This window comes from Pogona vitticeps, chromosome 6 (genome assembly GCF_051106095.1).
Source record: "Pogona vitticeps strain Pit_001003342236 chromosome 6, PviZW2.1, whole genome shotgun sequence".
NCBI classification, from domain to species: Eukaryota; Metazoa; Chordata; class Lepidosauria; order Squamata; family Agamidae; genus Pogona; species Pogona vitticeps.
This window is the reverse complement of record NC_135788.1, coordinates 91,687,555-91,708,868: the sequence shown is the minus strand read 5'-3', so window position 1 is coordinate 91,708,868 and position 21,314 is coordinate 91,687,555. Positions and strand designations below refer to the sequence as shown.

At 42.5% G+C, this 21,314-nt stretch overlaps 1 protein-coding gene across 3 annotated transcripts in view; it reads left to right on the top strand.

Moving 5' to 3' along the window:
• Positions 1 to 95: 95 nt before the first annotated feature.
• Positions 96 to 21,314, top strand: part of NR1D1 (nuclear receptor subfamily 1 group D member 1) — a 34,308-nt gene continuing 13,089 nt past the window's right edge. For 2 of the 3 annotated variants that reach the window (XM_020805873.3, XM_020805872.3), the window contains exon 1: positions 19,620 to 19,981. In XM_020805873.3, coding sequence (XP_020661532.3) covers positions 19,921 to 19,981 — 61 coding nt within the window. In that variant the 5' untranslated portion in view covers positions 19,620 to 19,920. Of the gene's footprint in view, positions 261 to 19,619; positions 19,982 to 21,314 lie in introns of those variants that run through there. The other variant, XM_073004238.2, reaches the window with a different exon arrangement.

Here is a 21,314-nt window from a genome sequence, read left to right as displayed (position 1 = left end):
CGTGCCTGTAAATATCACTGTTTCTATATATATTTCTCCCCCCCCCCGCCGCGCCTGGCAGTCGGTGTGTGTGTTTCCGCGGGCTGCCAACGCGCATAAGAAGACTAGCAGCGCTGCCGGGAAGTATCTGGCGGAAGAAGGGGAGGTGGAGGGGGGGGGGAAGAAACGACGGCGGCTTCCACCCACTCCCCAGCGCCCCTCGAAAAGGACATAGCAGGTCGCCTCCTCGTTGCCAGAGCAAAGCAAGCTACAGTACTTTGGTAGCCATCCCCGATCGCCCTTGCAAGCCTTGCTGCAGGCTCTTCCGAGCTCTCTCCTCCACCCCACCCCCCACACGCCTCTGGTTTTGCTTTACGTATTTTATTTTGTAATGCAGGCACGGGGGTCGGTGCATTGGCAGGCAAGAAGGGCTGGCTCTGCCCAAGCCGCCCGGTCCCTGAGACGCCGTGCAACCGGCCAGCGGTGTGTGTGTGTGTGTGTGTGCGGGGGTGGTGGTGCGGAATGGGGTAACCTTTGGAGGAAAACAGCCGCCTTGCGACGCTGGCGTTTCATGCTTTTCAATAGCTCACGATCCCCGAGTTTTAGGTGGACGGTTAGTTAGGGGCCGCCTTGCGGGAACTGAGATCCCCACCAATTAAGCCCCCCAGCAGTTGCTCACAGTAGATACGGACGGACACTGCAGGGGTGGCGTGTGTGAGTTGCGGTGGATTTCGACTACCGCATTGCAGGCGAGGGACACTGGGCAGAATTTGTCCGCTACGCTGCAGGAAACTCTAATTAAAGGGAGCAAGCCTGCTATTAGGATTTGCCCTGCTTTGGAGCAGTAGAGATCACAGAAATGAATTTGGGGTTCCCCCCCAACTCCGATTGTCACTGCATTGCAGATGCTAAACTTTACCAAGAGTGTTAATGTTTTTGAAACAGGATTATTTTTCTGTATTTGACCACCACATTGTGGAAAGCAACACTTAAGTTTTCCTTTGTACTTAAAATGATTTTTAAGTAGCTTTTTGCTGTAGATTAGGTGTTGCATTGTTGAGAATCTGGCACTGGTATATAACCTTTAAAATGTGTAAGATATGTGAGCCCTACATTGTACAGAAATATGTAATAGCAATGTTATTAGAAAATTGCCTCCTTTGGGGGGCACTGTATTACAGGGGGATAAATATTTACTGTTGAGGTACAGTGGAAGTCCCAGAAGTTTCTCAGAAGTCATGTTTTCTCATCCTGGTGCTTAGGGTTACAGATTTAGGTTGCAATTCTATGCATAATTATCAGACAATATTATTGAACTGAGTGGGTCTTTTTTTGGAGTAGAATATATATGTAAGGGATTACCCTGTTAGTGAATTTGAAACCATACTTCAATTTTTTTGAATTGCATAAAAAAAATGCTGAAGTGTGTCCAACTTGGATGTGGCATTGCAGAAAAGGAATCTGGTGGTGAATGAACAAAAAAAGTTGTTAGCAATTTTTGTCCATACTGCCTAAGACATTTTTCTTATATCCTTCTGTAATATTATTTTTGCTTAAATAAAAATATTGGGCATAGCACTTTATAGTAGATCTCTGAATGATCCATGGAAACTGTACAAATGAATGACCTCCAAAATGTCCTAGCCCTATCTAGCTCTCGCAAATTCAAGGCTGTGGCTTCCTTAATGGAGTCAATCCACCCCATATGTGATCTTTTTTTCCTACTGCTTTCAGTTTTTCCCAGCATTATTGTCTTTTCCAGCCTTGCTGCCAAAATAGGACTGTCCCCATCATTGCATGTCACTCTCTCAGGTTATATTGTACTTGCATAGTCTTGTGCAGGTGCTAGGCTATATTTTTTGGTGTGTAGCTCCCCGGATTCCCTAGTCATGGGCACTAGTCATGGTGACTATGTGATTCTGGGAGTTAGGGTGCAATCAGATTGTGAGAAAGGGTTGTTTTGCTGGGAGCTATCTCCCTTAAAGTGACTCCGCTGTCCATTCAGGAACCACTCCAGTCTACCCCCCAAAAAAGGGTAGCCTTCCTACTGGACCAGAAAAGTCCAGCTTGGATATGGGTCAGTGTTGGACTAGTACATTATCTCCTGTGTGTTGTATGAGAGCCAGGAATTAACTGGCAGCAGACTGTGCCACAAATAGTTCAGAATGCAAGCTATTTCCCTGTCTAATGTATTCCCTGTCTGATTACACTTTTATCATCCAGCAATAATAACTTTTCCAAGCTCTGGTCTTATGCTTTTGATTAATCCTTGGTCTCACTTGTGATTTTTGAGGCTCACCCCAAAATATATGTAAGGCCTATGATGCATGCCACAGGAAAAGCACAGGATGTGGTTCTAGCCACATCTTTCTGAAAATCTCAGCATTTTCTTAAAGTCAAGATTGTGGCCTGAGAGTGTACAGCTGTGCCATTTGAATTTTAAAAACCAAAAGATTTGCTGAATAAACTTTCTGTTTGTTAGCTGGGCAGTGGGGTGGGTGAGTGGAAGAGGCTCCAGTGCCTTGCAGAACTTTCTGTTCCTGCGGGAATTATTTACACATAATATTTAATAAATCATGCAAAAACAATAAATGGCTGCTGGTATGCTTTTCTTTCATTTTTTTATACTATTATTTATAGATTGCAGCTTTTTATTTACTGAGCATAAAGTCCGCACATAATCCTTGTATACTCAGTGTAGATACTAATGTTGTATATAGTCCTTAACGGATGTAAGTTATTAAAGGTAACAGGATGAAATATACTGTAGATCTTTCTGTTTGCAAATAATGTAGTGAAGCAAATCAAATTTCTTAAGACCAGCATTCTGTTGTCAGTGGAGTGCACTGTCAGTTGGATAAATGGCCCAACTTTTTAGCAGGACCCCCCCCCCCGCGCTATTGCACTGTTATTTGTTGCCATTAAAATACCACTAAGTCACTTCTAAGTTACGGCAACCCTGTGAAGGAGTGGTCCCCATAAGGTCCTGTTCTCAACAGCCCTGCTCAGCTCTTGTAACCTCCATCCTGTGGCTTCCTTTATGGAGTCAATCTGTCTCATATTTGTTCTTCCTCTTTTCCTGCTGCTTCTGTTGTTGTTGTCAGCATTGTTATCTTTTCCAGAGTCTTGCATTCTTGTTATATGCCCAAAGTATGACAGCCTCAGTTGCATCATTCTTGCCTCCAGGTGATTTGAACTAGAACCTACTTTTTCATCTTTCTAGCGGCTCAAGGTATCCGCAAACCTCTTTTTCAGCACCATTTTTCCAAATGAAACAATTTTTTTCCTGACCGCTTTCTTCACTGTCCAGTTTTCACATCCATACGTAATGTTCAGGAATACAAGAGCGTGGATGATCTTGGTCTTGGTCTCCAGTGACACGTCCTTACACTTGATGATCTTTTCTAATTCATTACTGTACTGCCCTTCCATTTTCTGATTTCTTAGCTGCAGTTTCCGTTTGGACTGATGATTGAACCAAAGGAATGCAACATTTCAATTTCCATTTGAAATTTCAATTACAATTTCCATTTCTTGTTACCCTTAAAGTTCTGTAGTTCTGTAGTCATGATTTTTGTCTTCGTAATGTTCAACTACAGTCCTGCTTTGGCACTTCTTTCTCTTTCGCAAAAAATATTTCAAATCATTCCAGCTTTCTGCCAGTGAGAAGGTTTCATCTGCATATGTTAGATTATTGATGTTTCTTCCACCAATGTTCACTTCTTGATCTGCATCTAGTCCAGCTTTCTGCATGATATGTTCTGCATACGGATTGGTCAGATAAAGGGACAAAATGCACCCTTGTCTGACATCTTTGCCTTTAAGAAACCATTCTGTCTCTCCATATTTTGTCCTACAGGTAGCTTTTTGTCCACAATACAAGTTGCTTATCAGGACAATCAAGTGCTGAGGCAGACCCATTTCATTCAGGATAACCCATAATTTCTCATGATCTACACATCAAATGCCTTGCTGTAGTCTATAAAGCATATACTGATCTTTTTCTGAAATTCTTTGCTGTGTTCCAGGAGCCAGCAAATATTGCAGTATGGTCTTGGGTGCCTCTTCCTATTCAGAATCCAGCTTGAACATCAGGCATTTCTCGCTCCATGTATGGTAAAAGCCTTTGTTGATTTATTTTCTCCCAGTGTTTTCAGAGCAGCTGTCTCCTCATTTTCTAGAGCTGCAGGTTTTTCATTGTAGGATTCCTTTCCAAAGGAGTCTGTCATCCTTTTATCTCTTCTGTATAGGTCTTCAATATACTGCTTCCACCTTCTCTTTATTTTTTCCTGGTAAAATAGTGGTCTTTCAGCATTCCTAATCTAGATTTTAATTTCCTTTTGGTTTATTTAATCTTCTGGGACAGAGCTCTTGTCGTAACCCCCCCCCCCATTCCTTTGTTGCTCTCATTGCTTGCACTGTCTCTTCATGACAGTTGCTGAAAAACTGCATTCGGGATTGTGATCCTACTTCTGTAACTCTTTACTTTTGCTTCTCAACTATCCTTTACAATTTTAACAGTTTTTTCTGTCACCTGTCTTCGTTTTCCTTTTCCTACAAGAATTGTCTTTCTGTTATTCTTCCTTAACTACTGTATGTCTGGTTTTGTCCACACTTCTTCTGGTTCATGTCAATTGAGTTCAGTAATGCAAATCTGCTATTTATGTGGATTATAAATCAATCAGAAATATTGTTTAAATAATATATTATGGGTCTACACTTCTAATGTTGACTATTAGCAATTCATGATCAGTACCATAATCTGCTCCTGGTCTTGTTTTGAGAGAGAATACAGCTTCTCTATCTCCTGCTTCTAATTACATAGTCTATTTGATTTCTATATTGACTATCTGGTGATATCCACATTACAGCCATGGCTTGGAATGTGAGTGCAGATGCTACTGTTACATGTCCCTGGTGACTTCTCCCATTGTGGGTTCCTGAATTTTTATCACGGCCTACACCCAATCTACTAGACTTTATTTTGCTTTCTGTGCAATTGAAGTGTTAAAATGTGGTGTCACTGCCTATAGGAAGTGATATATATGTTTGTAATTGTGAATACAAATTCCTTTTTTGTGACTGGGACTGAATGATCCTGTGGCAATGCATACATAAAAACATTCCTTCAGAAACATTTTTGAACTTGAGAAAGCCACAAAACATTGCCATTAATTTCTCTTGGATTTCCAATCCTTATAGAGTTTGGAAACATTAGTTTGCTGGACTGTAATTCCCAGAATTTGCGTAGCTATGCTGGCTGAGGTATTCTGGGGTTTTTATTCTGATAAAGTGTCCAGTTTTCTGTCTTGTCCTTTGTTGCCTTAGACCTGGCCTATGAATGCAATGCATGCCTCAGATGATGATTTTGCTTAATTTAAATCCAAACAAATCTACCAAATGGATTTGCCATAGGCTAGGTACTCCCCATGTGATGACCGCCTGCCTGTCTTATCTATCTCCTTCCATCCCTCCCCCACCCCCACCTCACCCACATGGCTTTTTCTCTAGGCTCATTTCCTGGATTCAAAATTAAACTTGGACCACTGCCTGTCTGCTTGTACCTCAAAGCCTAAATCCTCCGTGTTGGTCAGCCAGGTGCTAGAGAGATAAACCACAGCGACCTGCTGAAGGTGACACAGCAACATTGGGAAAGCAGGTTGTCCCAGGTTAAGCAACAGCCTCCCATCTCAACTTTGGGACCATTCCAGTACTCTTGCATGGCTTGCCTCAGGCTAGAATGGCTTGGCACTCTTGCCCAGGCAAGGCATCACAGACGTTCCGGTGAAATCTGCTTGCAAAGACAATGGCCAAAGAACATCTCGTCAAGTTGTGGAGCTTGGGCTTTAAATTTTTTTTCTTCCTCCATGCCCTAAATTTTTTACCCTGCAGCTTGAAGCAGGTTTTCAGTAAACTTGAAAGCAATCCACACGTGTGGTATTTTAGTGAACCTAATACAGTAAAGGTCTTACAGAATCGTATTTCTGGTGCATGGATCACATGGCCATTTGTTATTACTGTGTTATGTTCTCATACTGTAGTCTCCTTAAACTCTTTCCTATCAATTTTCTTCAATCGTGTTAACGAGTGTTTAAAGGGGCATTTAATCCAACTCTCCACAAGACATTAATGTTTATCCACCAGTTATTATCAACAGCCTAGAGTAGTGTCCATGTCTAGAGTCAGGGCTAAGGATAAGGGAGTGGCCCTCGTGATTCCACACGTGCAAGCTAGGACTGAGGGTGTGATCATTAGGGAATAGATTGCATTTGGGGCCATTTTTTGGGGTGGTCCAATGTGACATATATTCCAGCAATTACATGAAGTACAGGGAATTGCCGTCCCACCCAGCCCTGATCTGGGCCCAAACTGCATGTTTTTGGTTCAGCTGTAGGACTATTACTTTTTGCAGCTAGGCTGGAGTGATTCACCAGCAGACAGACGGATCACTTTAAAGGAGATCGCTCCATAAAAAGTGACCCTTTTTTGTTACGATTGATCAGAGGCAAGTCTTCCCAGCCATCCGATTGCATTTTGACTAGCATCTGTAACCTGTTTTGTCATGAGAACCAGGGTTGCATCCTTCACTATCCCTGAGCAACGGGCTCACAAAGGGGGCATTTTAGTGTTTTCATGTTTTAATCTTCGAATTGTATTTTAAATCATACGTTGTTTAATTTATCTTTTTAAATGGTGTGAATTTTAATGTTGTGAGCCACTTTGAGTCCCTTGTTGGGAGAAATGCAGCATATAAATAAAACAACAACAACAACTAATAATAATAATAATACTACACAGGTTTGTCCTTCAGCAAAGAGGAGTGGTAGTGAGGAAGGGCAGAAGGACCAACAGGGGATGTGAACCTGCTGCCCCTTGCACCTTCAGCCTGACAGTTGCCTCACTTTTCCTAGACCTAGAGGTAGAGCCAGCCCTACTCATGGTGCATTCACTCCATTTACTGAAGTGGGGTTCGGTTTCATTTGGATAAAAGGCCACTGAGGACTTTTTCCTGTTCTATAGTCCAACTATATTATTAAATATAACAAGTATAATATAAAACATATGAATATATAAAATAATATAAATATAAGATGTATAAATGTATGTGTAAGTCCTAAGAAGAAGCATACAGGCATTCTCCAATAGGCAGCAGATCCCAGGAGAGCTACATCTGCAGCCCCCATAAGGCTACACTCCCAGTTTCAGCTGAGATTAGAAATTCCTCTGCCTGTAGTATTTTTTGACTCTGTCCATTTAAACTGCAAGATGCTGTTTGTTTGCTTTTCATTAGCACAAATGCACCTGAACGATGGGAACGTTTCAAGAATGCTGTTTATAACAAACACTGCCTTGTCCACCTTTGGCAAGAAGATCAAAAAGATGGCAGACTGATTTGAAGCCGATTTGGAGGAGTTGATGCCAGCCATCGAGGAAAAGAGGAGAACTCTAGCAGCATACAAAGCCTGTCCGAGTGAGTACAACTTGCAGGTTCTTCAAGTTGCTCGTAGCAAAGTCCCACAGACCGCCAGGAGATGTTCTAATGATTCTTGGCTTCAGCTCTGCTCTCAGATACAGATAGCAGCGGACACAGGTAACATCAAGGAAATGTATGACAGTATCAAGCAGGTTTTAGGTCCAATACAGAAGAAATCTGCTCCCTTGAAGTCTGCTACAGGCGTGATCATCCAGGGCCAGGCACAGCAGATGGAATGCTGGATGCAACACTACTCTGAGCTATTTTCTAGAGAAAATGTAGCAACCAAAGAGGCATCAAATAATATCGAGTGCCTGCCTGTCTTGGAAGAGTTGGACAGCGAACCAACTTTAGCAGAAATAATAGCTGTCTTGGATTCTGTCACCTCCAGCAAGGCACCTGGGAAGGATAACATCCCTGCTGAAGTCCTGTTGTAAAGAGATCATCTCCACCTAGCTGTATGAAATATTTTATCTTTGCTGGAGGGAAGGTGGAGTACCACAGGACATTAAGGATGCAAACATTGTTACATTGTATAAGAACAAAGAAGACAGGGGCGACTGCAATAGCTACTGTGGCATCTCTCTTCTCAGCGTTGTAGGGAAGCTGCTTGCCCATGTTGTGCTGAAGAGGCTCCAGGTGCTTGCAGACAGTCTATTCAGACTCACAGTGTGGATTTTGACCTAATAGATCCACCACTGACATGGTATTCTCCCTCAGACAGTTGCAGGAAAAATGTAGGGAGCAACAACAGCCACTCTTTGTGGCCTTCATAGATCTCACAAAGGCCTTTGATTTGGTTAGCAGGGATGGCCTTTTAAAAATACTTACAAAGATTGGATGTCGACCTCGACTCCTTAGCATCATCAGGTCCTTTCATGAGGAAATGAAGGGTGCTGTAGTTTTTGATGGCTCAACATCAGATCCCTTTGACGTCCAAGCGGAGTGAAACAGGGCTGTGTCCTCACGCCAACCCTGTTTGGGATCCTTTTTGTTGTCATGCTGAAGCACACCTTTGAAATTGCAACAGAAGGTGTCCATCTCCGGACTAGATCAGATTGAAAGCTCTTTAATCTCGCTATATTGAGAGCGAAGACCAAAGTCCAGCTGAAATGCATTCGGGACTTCCTCTTCGCCAATGATGCAGCCATTGTTGCCCACTCTGCTGAAGACCTCCAACAACACATAAACGTTTTAGCAAGGCCTGCCAAGATCTTGGATTAACAATCAGCCTGAAGAAAACACAAGTCATGGCCCAGGCCATGGACTCACCTCCCTCTATTACCATCCCCACACAAGAATTGGAGGTTTTTCATGATTTCGTGTACCTTGGCTCAACTATATGCACTTTAGATGTCGAGTTGGATAAACGCATTGGCAAAGCAGCTACCATGTTCTCTAGACTCAAAGAGAGTATGGCTCAATAAGAGGCTGATGACACATACTAAGATCCGTGTCTATAGAGCCTGTGTTCTGAGCACACTCCTGTACTGCAGTGAGTCCTTTGTGCACAGCAGGAGAGGAAGCTAAACACATTCCATATGCGTTGTCTCCGACACATTTTTGGTATCACCTGGCAGGACAAAGTTCCCAATAGAGTAGTCCTAGAACGAGCTGGAATTTTTAGCATGTATACATTACTGAAACAGCGACGTCTACGCTGGCTTGGGCATGTTGTGAGAATGGCTGATGGTCGGATTCCAAAAGATCTCCTGTATGGAGAATTAGTGCAGGGATATTGCCCCAGAGGGAGACCACAGCTACGATACAAGGATACCTGCAAGCAGGATCTGAAGGCCTTCGGAATGGACCTCAACAGATGGGAAACCCTGACATCTGAGCATTCAGCCTGGAGAGAATTTTAAGAGACCCTTGTCCAGCAGGCCAAGGCGAAGAGGCAGTCCCGAAAGCAGCAAATCAGGGAGCTGGACAGGGGACAGACTATTTGAATTCAGTGTGGAAGGGAGTGCCACTCTTGATTTGGCCTCCTCAACCACACTAGATACTGTTCCAAAACCTCTATTCAGAGCACGTTAACATAGTCTCTGAAGACTGAAGGATGCCTACTAGATTCGCACTCTGTAGTGCTCTAGTCTTCAGCTTCACCTTCCAGGATTAATTGCTCTGTTTGGGATTCACCATAATCATTAAGTAAAATTAACATTCATTTCTCAAGAGGCTAAATACCCATTCATAGTGATCAAGCCAGTCAAACTTGTCACAATATATAGTTTCTGCCTTGAGAGTCTGAGTTATATGCAAAGAAGAAATTTTGGCTCCCTGGATAATGATTTCCCCAGGCTTCCGCTATCAGGCATTGTTCATGCCTGAAGAAGGATTTAAATTCAGGGCCCAAACTTTGAACGTATGTATATATTTGGCATCTCTCTCTGTGGCATACACATGCATGGCATACATATCTATCTGTCTGTCTGAGCCTCTTTTATGAACACATAAAAAGCCTAGTGCAAACAAGGGAGCATGTGGGCATCTATTAGGACATAGATGTGTTACTGCATTACTGGAGTGTGATTTATAGGTAATTGTTTCCTATATCTGCCTACGGCTTGGAAACTTGCTTATATTTATTAATTGTGCTTGCTGTATTTGAACACATCTTTCAGATCCACAAACCCCATACCAGTAAACAGATGTGCTGCACCTTATCCAGCTGAACAAATCACCCTTTTATTCAGCCTAATTTGTTTGACCCACTTTCTTTTTCCCACAGCTTGTGTAACTCAAAGGGTTGTATGGTATACCCTTTTAGTGTTGTGTACATGTGTTTATTCCACCAAACGAAAAGTAGAGGCAGCAAAAAACAAGGTGAAGAGAATTGCTCCACTATTTGCATAAATAAAATGAAGTTATAGAACACCTACTTTAAAGACTAGAAGCTGTTAGGGACTGCATACTCCCTGAACTATGAGTTAATATGCAAATAGATCTAACAAAAAGGAAAAAAAAACTGAATGAACCCTATGTCCTAGAAAAACCAGATTTTGGAAAGAGTGATTTAGAATAGAGAAGTATCTTGATGGACAAGGTTCTTAATCCATTCCCTGTGTTTTTGTTTTTCTGTATTCAAAAAACCCTGCTGGTTCTTGCACCATCCAAGTCCTGGTGTGTACTAGTCCTTGAAGATGCACATGGAAGTTACTGTGGGAGGGCAGGTCAACAGGTTTTACTTATAACAGCATGCTTATGAAGAATCAGATCTGTTTACAATAATTAAAATACTACTTCAGTTCTGCAGAACTCATGACTAAGGAATAAATGCCGTAAGATTTACTTATGCGTATTATATGACATCAGACCAGTTCCAGCAAGGTACCCAAGGGACGTGAGATATTTAAGGAGTGCTTTTACCAGTGCCACCCACAACTGCTCTCCAGTGAGTCTCTGGCTAATCAGGGATGTGAAACCAGGTCTCCTGGTCTGACATTTTATCTGCTACATCATGCTGGCTCTTACAATTTACTTCTAGTCCATAGTTGGACAAAAATAGCAGTAGAAAATGTGTATGGTGCTTAAGCAACATGATAAACACTTGTCAAAAGGTGCTCCCAGTTCTTTAGCCAGCTGGAAGCAAATGACAGGGACTGCCTCAGCTCATTATTGCCCAGTTTCCTGAGCTCTTCCTGGCAAATTGTTCTTAATCATCAAGGTTGTGCTGAAGTGCCAGAGGGTTTTCACAATGATTCAGCAGATGGTAGCTTAGGCTCATTCCAGTGTGAGGTGACTTGGCAATTTAATATCCACACTTTTTTCCTTTAATTGACTTATTTCATGTTGCTGTACTAGTTTGACACCTGTCAGAACTGCTAGAAGACATATACACATTTATTTCTCAACAGTCTTTGGTCTGCAGCAAGATATGACAGTCTTATACAGTCTTAGGTTAGAACAGTGGTTCTTAACCTTTTTGAAAGAAACACCCCCTTGAGCCATTGAGGAAGTTATCATTGCCCCCCTCCCCACGGCGACATCTTATTTATTTATTTATTTATTTATTTATTTATTTATTTATTTATTTATTTATTTATTTATTTATTTATTTATTTATTTATTTAAGACACAAATCCAATGACCCCTGAAAATAAAATTCAATTGCAAGAAAATGAAATGCCCGAAAAAAACAGTAACATTTAATGATTTAGTTACAAGTGAATTTTAAGATGCAAAAAGAAATATTAAAAGGGCTTAAAAACAAACCACAATGCAGGTTTGGCTTGCTCCAGCGCCCCCCTACCGCCCCCTTCTGTTCCACCACCCCCACATCGCCCCTTTTCGTTCTACCGCCCTCCTGAAAAATGAAATCGCCCCCTGGGGGGCATTATTGCCCACGTTAAGAACCACTGTGTTAGAAGATAAGAATTAATCAAACAATGTATTATCATGTGAACCAACAACCCATTCAGAGGCTGAGCAAGTTTATTGTCTGCATCTTCGCATCTTAGCTTCTCTCTGTAGAACTGAGATTTTGGAGTCTTTACAAAGAGTTACCGAGGGACAAATTAGACATGCAAAGTTAACTGAAACAAATGGCATTTGCAGATACATCCGGACGTTCCATGGATACACACAAAGCTTCTCAGTGGCTACTTGCCTAATTACAGCAGCATGTTTGTGCAGTGGCTGCACCCACAAGAATCCTTTGCTTGTATGAACAAGACTATCTGCTTATGCATAACGGATGTCTTCATGCCTCAGTTGCAGTCCTGTTCACATGTACCTGGGAGTAAGCTCAATTGATTCAGTGGAGCTCACATCTGAGAAGACATATAAGATTGCAGTGGCTCAAATGCCGTTGCTTAATATAATAAACTGTGAAAATGTGGTAGACCAGTTGAATCAATGGGGATTTAGTGAGTCAATTCCTCTGTAAGTTCTATTGATTCAAATAAGTCAACCTAACTGTGACTTACTATGCTAAAGTAAGTCACAGAAAAGGCCCATTTGAATCAATGGCACTTATGGACAAATTGACTCACCAAATCTCCATGAATTTAATGGGCCTACTCTAGTGCAATTTATTGTCCAAGCAGCAGGATTTTGACCAATATTTGTTAATGGTCAGTTTGTGACTGGGAAATGAATGTGTGACCCCCATGAATAACCATGTTTTTAGAGTTGCAATATGAACATTATCTCTGGTGTGGCCCATTTTGTACACGCAGCAGCTGCTTGTTTCCTTAGGAAACTGGTTGTTAAGGGTCTGCATCCTGCAGAACTCCGTTGTTGAGTAGGAAAGCTCACTCTTTCTCCTCTGTCTCTCCCAACTCTAGAATGCAGCCCCTTCAGAAATAACCACTTTGCTCACTTTTAGAAAAATGTTGATGCCTCTTTTTAACTGTTTATTTTAAATATTGTTATTGTATTCATGTTTTATTCTTGCTTTCAAGGTTTATTTTATATCCTGAATTTTTAAAATTCCGCATATTCTTTCTTGTCAGTTTTATTTTCAGTTTCAATTCTGCTAGTCATTATTTTATTGTACCCTGCTTCCCTGAAAACAATACCTAACCTGAAAATAAGTCCTAGTATGATTTTTCAGGATGCTCCTAATATAAGCCCTACTCCAAAAATAAGCCCCAGTTAAGTTAAACCCCGCTTTCCACCATTGTGCAGCAACCAGAAGAAGAACATTAGTTTAAAGTGTGATATATCAATGAACAATCACTAAATATGTTCATACCTTTGTGTGTTAATGGTTCTATTTTCTTTTAGGTTAACTGTGGACTATCTTGGTTACTTTTTAGCAGAAAATATGATTTAGAAATGTGGATTATAAACAAACAGGAAAGAATTTGTCAAAGAGTCTTAGCCTTGCCCTCCTTCCGAATTGTAAAGGCCACTCACCTAACCGCACCCCTCTGCCAATTCCTGTTCAGTTGCACTGGACCTGAATTTTGGCTCTTGTTCCAAGACAGCTTTAACTCCTAGGGTGGCTATAATTCTGGGTGGGGAAGCTTGGGCCCTACAGGTGTAGATGCACTACTATACTAATTGCACCTTGGCATGAGTCAGACCGGTTAGATGGGATGGGATTTGCAGTTCAACCACAGGTAGAGAGTACAGGTATTCTAACTTTGCAATTGTGTCACTCCTGGATATACAGCCCCTGTTGCAGGTCACACCATTTGTAGCTACATGCCATGTTCCTCTGAGTTTGACTGCTGGAAGACATACCAGCTTGTTACCTCCATGGGCTGGGTTGCAATTTAGTGTTATTTCCTCACCTTTCGAATTTTTTACTCTTTTCATCTGGTGTGACCCCATGTGGTCCAGAATCTGCTGATCCTTGTCCTCCATTCAAAGAGATTCAAATAAGCAAACAAAGAAGAAATACAGGGAATTTAAACATGCCCTTCTGCTTTACATACATGGTTTGATTGATGGAATCCTATACTGTACAAGTCTACTTGGAAATAAATTCCACTGAGTTCACCAGGGCTTGCTCTCAGCTATGTGGCAATTGAGTTTCAATCTTAATGGTGTGTCCAAACTCCAGGTTTAAAAAGGTTCAGATTGCTTCTAAGCTGTGCACCACAAGAATGAGATTTTATCAAAAATTGAGAACCCCACATCTCCCTAATTCAGTGGGTCTATAGATAGGCAAGTCAGTTTGCCAGGTCAACAGCATCCCATTCCTGAGATTTTGGGGTGAAAACATGAGACCTTGGCATGCCATGGGGTAGAGGCTTCAGCAACAACTGTGATGGAGACAATGCAGAGAAACAGTCTGAAGGCCAGTAAAATAGTATTCCCGGGGGTCTATTTGCAGGCCAAGGGTTATAGCACTCTGCAAGATAGGAAGCAAATACATTAGTAAAAGGAGGATAATTCTGCAAAACAAGATAGAACAAGAGAAACTTTGGAGCTATTGATAGATCTCTGGGTGATCTACAGTGTTAGAGTAAACCCCCAAAACAAATCAGGATTGGTTCTTGTGGGTTTTTTGGGCTCTTAGGCCGTGTTCTGAAGGTTGTTCTTCCTAATGTTTCGCCAGTCTCTGTGGCCGGCATCTTCAGAGGACAGCACTCAATCAGGATTGTCAGATGAACAGCATCCCATGACATTTCAGGGTCAAAGTATGGGTGAGGCCTGGAAAGTGAACCCCAAATCCTGAAACTCAGGGAAAGATCTTGAGATCTGGCATACATCCACTATTTGATTTATCTGTTATATTTATTACTGTACATGTAAAACCCCACTGAGAACCTAACAACATTAAAAATATAATAGTACAATAAAAATCACAACAGAAATATAAAGCAGCATAAAAACAGAAGTGGTGCTTTTTAAAGCAGCAGAATAACTTTTTAAAGAGGCCACATTGAAATAAAATGTAATTGTGCATCTTAAAAATCCCAAGCAAATGAAAATGTCTTTACCTTGCACTCCAAAATCGTCACCAGGCTTGACTTACAGAGATCATTTCAAAGTAAGGCACCAGAGTTGAAGAAGCTTTGGATCACCACTTCAGCTGGATGGGGAGACAATTTTGTAGGATTATATTGGAAAACAATAATGAAGATAACCTAAAGTAGCACAGGGCTTTAAGAGTCAAAACTGGCACTTTGAACCTGGAAATCAACTGGAAACCAATGCATTCCTCTAAAACTGACCAGATGTGCTCACCTTGTCAAGTCCCACTTAGTAAATTTTAAAGCCATTTTAAAATTCACTGTACTATCTAAACTGTATTCAAGAGCAGTCCCATGTACACCCTTTCTTTTGCCCACCAATCCTTCCCTCTACATAAGTCAGTTTATTTCCCTATACAGGTTAAAAACAAATTGAAAACTTGGATGTTCACGCAGGCCTTCCTTCCAGTTAATACCTGATTTCTTTTTCTTCTTATTTTTTCTCTTCTTTTCATCTTGAATAACCTGTATTTTGATGTCTACAAATTTTGTTATATTTTATATGTTGTTGGTATGTATGTTGGAAGCTGCCTAGAGTGGCTGTTCGACTAGATAAGCAGGGTATAAATAAATAAATAAATAAATAAATAAATAAATAAATAAATAAATAAATAAATAAATAAATAAATAAATAAATAAATAAATAAATAAATAAATAAATAAATAAATAAATAAATAAATAAATAAATAAATAAATAAATTAAAAATTGAGGAAGTTGGTTTTTAATCTGTACCTCCCAGAATAAGTAGCTTGGCCACAGTCCACAAAAGTAACCTTTTCAAGGCCTGGTAAAGGAGCAGAAATCTTGGAAACACGCATGTTGACCCTCAAATTTGCTAAAATAGCATCTGGTTTGTCTTCTGATTAGCAAAGGAGCAAACTTGCTGGCAAACCTGAAGGGGTTCTGATTGCAAGACAGACCTAGATGCTATCTCAGCCAAAGCAAGTGTCCAAAATGTGTATCTCCTGCTCCCTAAGGTTTAGACGAAGGGAGTTCCCCAAATGCACATGTAGTTTATTTAACACTTGGTTAGTGTCTCCTGTCATATGGGAAAAATGTTTGATGACATTACGGTATGTGCAGATATCCTGTGCCTTGAGATGCACATATGATGAATATGTGTCAACAACATGCAGCTGTTCTCAAAACAATTGTGAGATCTCTGGAGTTACTTCGACAGAGTCACCCTGTGTACCACTGTTCCCTAACCCAGTGCCCTCCAGATGTGTTGGCTTGCAGCTCCTATTATCCATTAACCATGATGGATAGTGATATAGGAACTGTAATACCTCTGGAGAGCATCAGGTTGGGGATGGCTGCTGCAGGTGGTGTAGTAGCATAGGACCTCAGAATGTAACCTGAGGAAAAATACCTTTTTTTTTTACCCTACCACAGATTGGCTAGATGGTTCCAGACTAGCCCTTACTCCATGAGCATCAGCGCTGGTTCTGCCACATGGCCATAATAGCAGTAGGTTGCCTTGTAGAGCTATCTTGTGGGGTTCCCGAGATACCATACAGGAGGCACTGTGTGTACTGTATTTGAAACATCCTGTAACTAGTCAGGATGATGACAAGGTCCATCCTTTAGAAATAGGTGTGAACTGTGTTACTTTCTGCAAGTCACACTTCTGTAGCAGGTGCTGCCTGAAGTGTCTCTTAGAATAAAAATGTACGTTTGTCTAGTTCATCTGGTTTATAGTTAACTTAAACCGCAGTATGAAGAAATCAGAAAGCCGCTGACTTCCTGGTCTCAAAAGAAGCATGCATGATTGTTAGCCACATCTACAGCAGGTGGATCTTGACATACTAGGCACACAATGACTTGTTCTTCAGCTGCTTGTTTCTCTTACTCAGCAACCATTCCAGACTGTCTCATTGAGGTGAGTAATGTCCCTCAAGAAAGAGCTGTTTGCACTACGTGACCTAAATAGGAGCTGCAGCCACCCACCCAGCCTCCTTGCTGCACACGGCACATGGGCCATAATGCCATTCTTGGACAGCAGGTGTGGATCTCCCTCTATATTAAACCAGAGGTTACAAAATAGCTTTCCTGTCTCTGAACAAACAAAACAAAACAAGATAGCAAAAGAGTCATGCATTTAAGAACTTTGGGGGAAGTGATGCACATTGAAAACTTTTGCTTGCACATTACAGTTAATCTAAAATGTTGCTTCTGAGTTGGCATATTTGGAAAACATAGCTGATTTGTCTCTTAAAAACTTGCACCCTTCATGTGGAAGTGCTTTTTCAAATCTTTATTTTAATCCCTTGTATATGTTGGTGGTTTAGACTCATGTTTTATTACTTGGCTGGTTTTAGATCTGCCTGGGAGAAGTGTGTGTAACCTATAGAACAGGACTGAAGAAACCTTGCCAGGTAGGAATCCAGTTCCCTTTAGCCTTTTGCCCTGTAGTCAGGGATGGTGAGATGTGTAGTCCACTTGGAAATTCCAGTTTTCTTTCCCCTTCTTTTAGGAACAGCAACATTTGTGTACATGCCCTGAGATCAATTGGAGCTTGCACATAAGAATAAAAATTCCCCTTTGCCAGCTGCATCAGCATTTTTGCGAAGATGTTCCAAATTAGTTGCTAGATTAGTAAAAACAGTATGCCAAAAATAGAAGAGTTACTACAGTAAACTCAACATTCATGTCTCCTCTTATGCATTAACAAACAAAAACAAAAGAAGAGTCTTATAGTGTTTTCTTAGAGCTGTTCTAATTGGATACGGTTAAACCAAAATTATTCAATCCAGTCCAAAAGACATTTATTCCATTAAGCTTTATGAAACAGTTTAATGAGGTTGGAGGGGTGAGGTAGAAGGAGCAAGTCTAGTTGTAATGTGCTTTCCATGACCCATTGTTTTCTGTAGGGGAATTAAAACACCTATTTAAATCTTCATCAGTGAAATAACAGGAAGACTTTAAAGCAGCAAAACAACCATGAATCACAGCAAATCTTTAAGAGTACGGTTACTAGGATTCCATATTCTTACTGCTCAGATAGACTGCTCCTGCATAGCATACTAATGTAGGGTGGGAATGCTTGCTTAAACAGCTTGCTTTACTCATAGTAAAGAACCTTCATGTTTCTTCTCCAACAGGAGCGCTCAGTGATTAAATGTGCTGCAAGGCTGCTGGCAAAGGGTCAGTGAGCAAAGGTGCTGCTCTTTCTAGCCTGTTGTCCATACTATGGTAAGACTCTGAGCAAAACTGTAATCTACAAGCTGAAATACTGCATACTTACAAAACAAAATTACAATGTGTAGCATTATTTTAGTGTCAGGATATGACCCTCAATGTCCATTTTACAGGCATGTAAGCCCATATTTGATACAGCATTGCTTGCAGTTATTTGAGCGGATGTGTTTCTTGCGCATGTCTTTTTATAGCACCCTAGAAACGAAGGTGAGGAGAGATGCTGCCTCCTGTTTGAAGTGTTTGCTAAATTTAGTTTCTGGCCAGTCTGATATTGTGTGGAGTTGATGTAGAGATGTTCTGTGTGTAAAATAAGGTTCATCCTACTCTCACTACAAACTGTACTGACTTTAATAAAAGGGTAGATAGATACATCTGGAAATTGTCAGGTGGACACAGTTGGAAGAATTGCCAGTGCATGTTTTGTAACTTCTTTATAAGGCACCTGTCTGGATTGTACTTTCTATCTTTAGTCTATATATTATAAATGCTTGCAAAAACTCCTGCTTTTTCCTTCTTTTATACTAGTTAACTTAACAAATTCAAATTTATCTGGCATTGTGAACAGGATGGTAAACGTAATGTAGCATGCTATTTCTAGTGTAGTGACAGAACAATGAGAGCTATAATCCATCATGGCAGGTTGGAAAAGTTGGAAAGACAGGTTTCAGATTTCCACAACCTACTTGGGATTCTCGAATTTGTCCAAAAAACACAAGTTCTGACACCCAGTTGACCATTCTTGTTGTCTGCCACAGCTACCAATGTAAACAAAATACAGTAGTAAAATAGGATATTCTACTGCATCACTAATAAATGTTTATAGCGACTCTCTGTTTTGGAATCTCTGTCATTCTGGGGTATGTCACAGAGCATGTTGTGTTTTCCAGAAACAGATTAGTGGCTAAAAGCTGGGGAGGCGCGAGTTTGGGGTCAGAAGTGAGTGAAGAGCGTTATCTGTCCTAGAAAAAAAAAGACCTCTTGTTTTGAAAGGCACTGGTTTATTCCTCTCCCCACCCCCTTTCTGTTCCTTCCTACAGTGTTTTGCCAAGCTAGAAATTGGCAGCCAGCTGTGGCTGAAAAGGAAAGCAGGTCTTTTCCAAACATCACGTTAAAACATCACGTTTTTCAAGGATATTTTACCTCCTCCTTGTGTGTGTGTGTGTGTTTCTTCTAAGCTTTAACCTCTTTTGATCTCGGGAGGAGGCGGGTTGGGGAAGAGAGAGACAGATGAATAATAAGCAAAGTCACTCCTCGGGAATGCACCACACACAGATAGGAGCGCGCGCATAAAAAAAAGAAAAAAGGAAAAAAAGGCGGGGGAGAACCGGGCGGGGAAACTACAGCTCCCTGCGAGCCGCGCGCCCAAGTGCCCCGAGAGCCGAGCGCAATGTGCTGGCGGTTGCTGCTGCAGCATCCGAAAGTGTGTCACTGGGGCACGAGGCTCTCCCTAGGAGTCACATGGTGGATGCTCCAGTGCCGCGTGCTGGCGTCTGCGCAGCTGCGGCCGGAAAGGAGCCGGCAGCGAGTGCTTTTTGGCAGAGTAAGGTTTTGCAGGCGAAGGGAGCGGGTGCAACTTCGGGAAGCTCCGGTCTGTTGAGAGAGCTTGCTGCCCTTGCACACCCCGGTGAACTCGCTACTTTTGCTCTTGGACACGCCGTGGAAAAAGGTGTTTTTCCAAAGGCAGGTTCCTCCTGGCACCAGGACTAGCTTTTATTTGTTGCTTCGCGGCGAAACTTTGGGGGGGACAAGACGCAGCCAGAGGAGGCGAAGGGGACAGCCTGCCGCTTCCCCTCCCTCCGCGCCGACCGACTCGCGGCTCTCACCATCTCTAGACATGAATGACAGCTGCCAGTTGAACAGGATGGCCACTTTCGATACTAACAACAACGCACCAGGTAAGCTCTTGTCTTGCATGGGGGGTGCTTAAGACTGCTTACCGGTCCTGCATTTGGGGGTCCTGCACACGAGTCAGAAAGCCACCCTCTCCCTCGCGTTTGCCTCATTTTCCTGGCCCTCACGCTGAAGTCCCAGGGTCATGAATTGGGGCATTTAATTTTCTGTCCCTGTGCAATGAAACGAACCGTTTCCGGCTCCCCGAAGATTTCTGTGGCGGGTGGGACGCCTGCTTTGCCCCAGGGAGAGGTGGCGGGAGGAAAGGAGGCGAAGGCTCCGGAGCAGGGGCTTCCCTCTTCCAATTACGAACCGGCGCTGATCTGGGGAGGTGGAGAGTTGGCTTCTAAAGGCGTTCAGGGTGTTTAAGAATGCGACCCGTTTTGGAGAAGTTTTGCATACTGGCATTGGGGACAGCAGAAATGTTTCGCTAACATCTCTCCTTGTGTCCTTATTCTGCCGTGCTTTCGTACCCCATCCCGGTGATTGATTGATTGATTTATATTTTTTTAAATTTGCCTCTCCCCCCCCCCCTTTGGGGATCGGTGAGAGGTGAACGAAGGGGAAGCAAGATCGGTGTCAGTTTTGGAGAAAGAGGTCACCCTTCTTTCTCCTTTTGGGAGGTGGAGCGAGCCGACTCAAGGGTCTGGGCCACCAGTTGCCGCAGGCGACGCCCTGCTGAGAGTTTGCCAGTTGGGGGGGGATTACGATGTTTGTGCGGCGAGAAGAGTCCGCTGCTTCGCTTCCATGCTGGTTTCCCCCATTTCTCGTGTTTTCTTTGAAAAGGTCCTGGAGAAAGCCCGGACCTCCTGAACACCTCATTTTTATGTTGCTTCCTCGTATTCATGGATTTCATAGGTTCCCTTCCAGGGTTCTTGCTCCCCTCTCTAATTTTGCAAGGGGAGGTCTTCCCCCAACTCTCTTGGGAATCCCACCGCCGCTCCCTTTGGAATCCCACCCTTCCCGGGAATCCCCCGTTAAGTTTCCCCAATTGAATCTCTCACGTGTCCCTTTGGCCAGCTCAGCCACGTGCAAAGTTTGTTTTCCCTAATGGTCCCGCCCCTCATTTCCCATTGGTCGGTCCCACCTCGATTGCATCATTAGACGCTGCCCTTTAGGGCGACGTCACCGCAGGAAGTGCTGGTTCTCCTTTACTGGGCGGGGCGAGAGTGCGGAACGTCCTTATCCAGGGGGAGGAGCTGGAATCCATAGGTGGGCGAAAGGCGGGGCAAAGCGTGATGGGTAGGACTGGGAAAGCGGGGAGGGACCATGTGCGAACGAGACACGTGGAGGGAGGAGAGCCGGCTGACCCGCCAGCCGTATGACTTGGATCTCTTT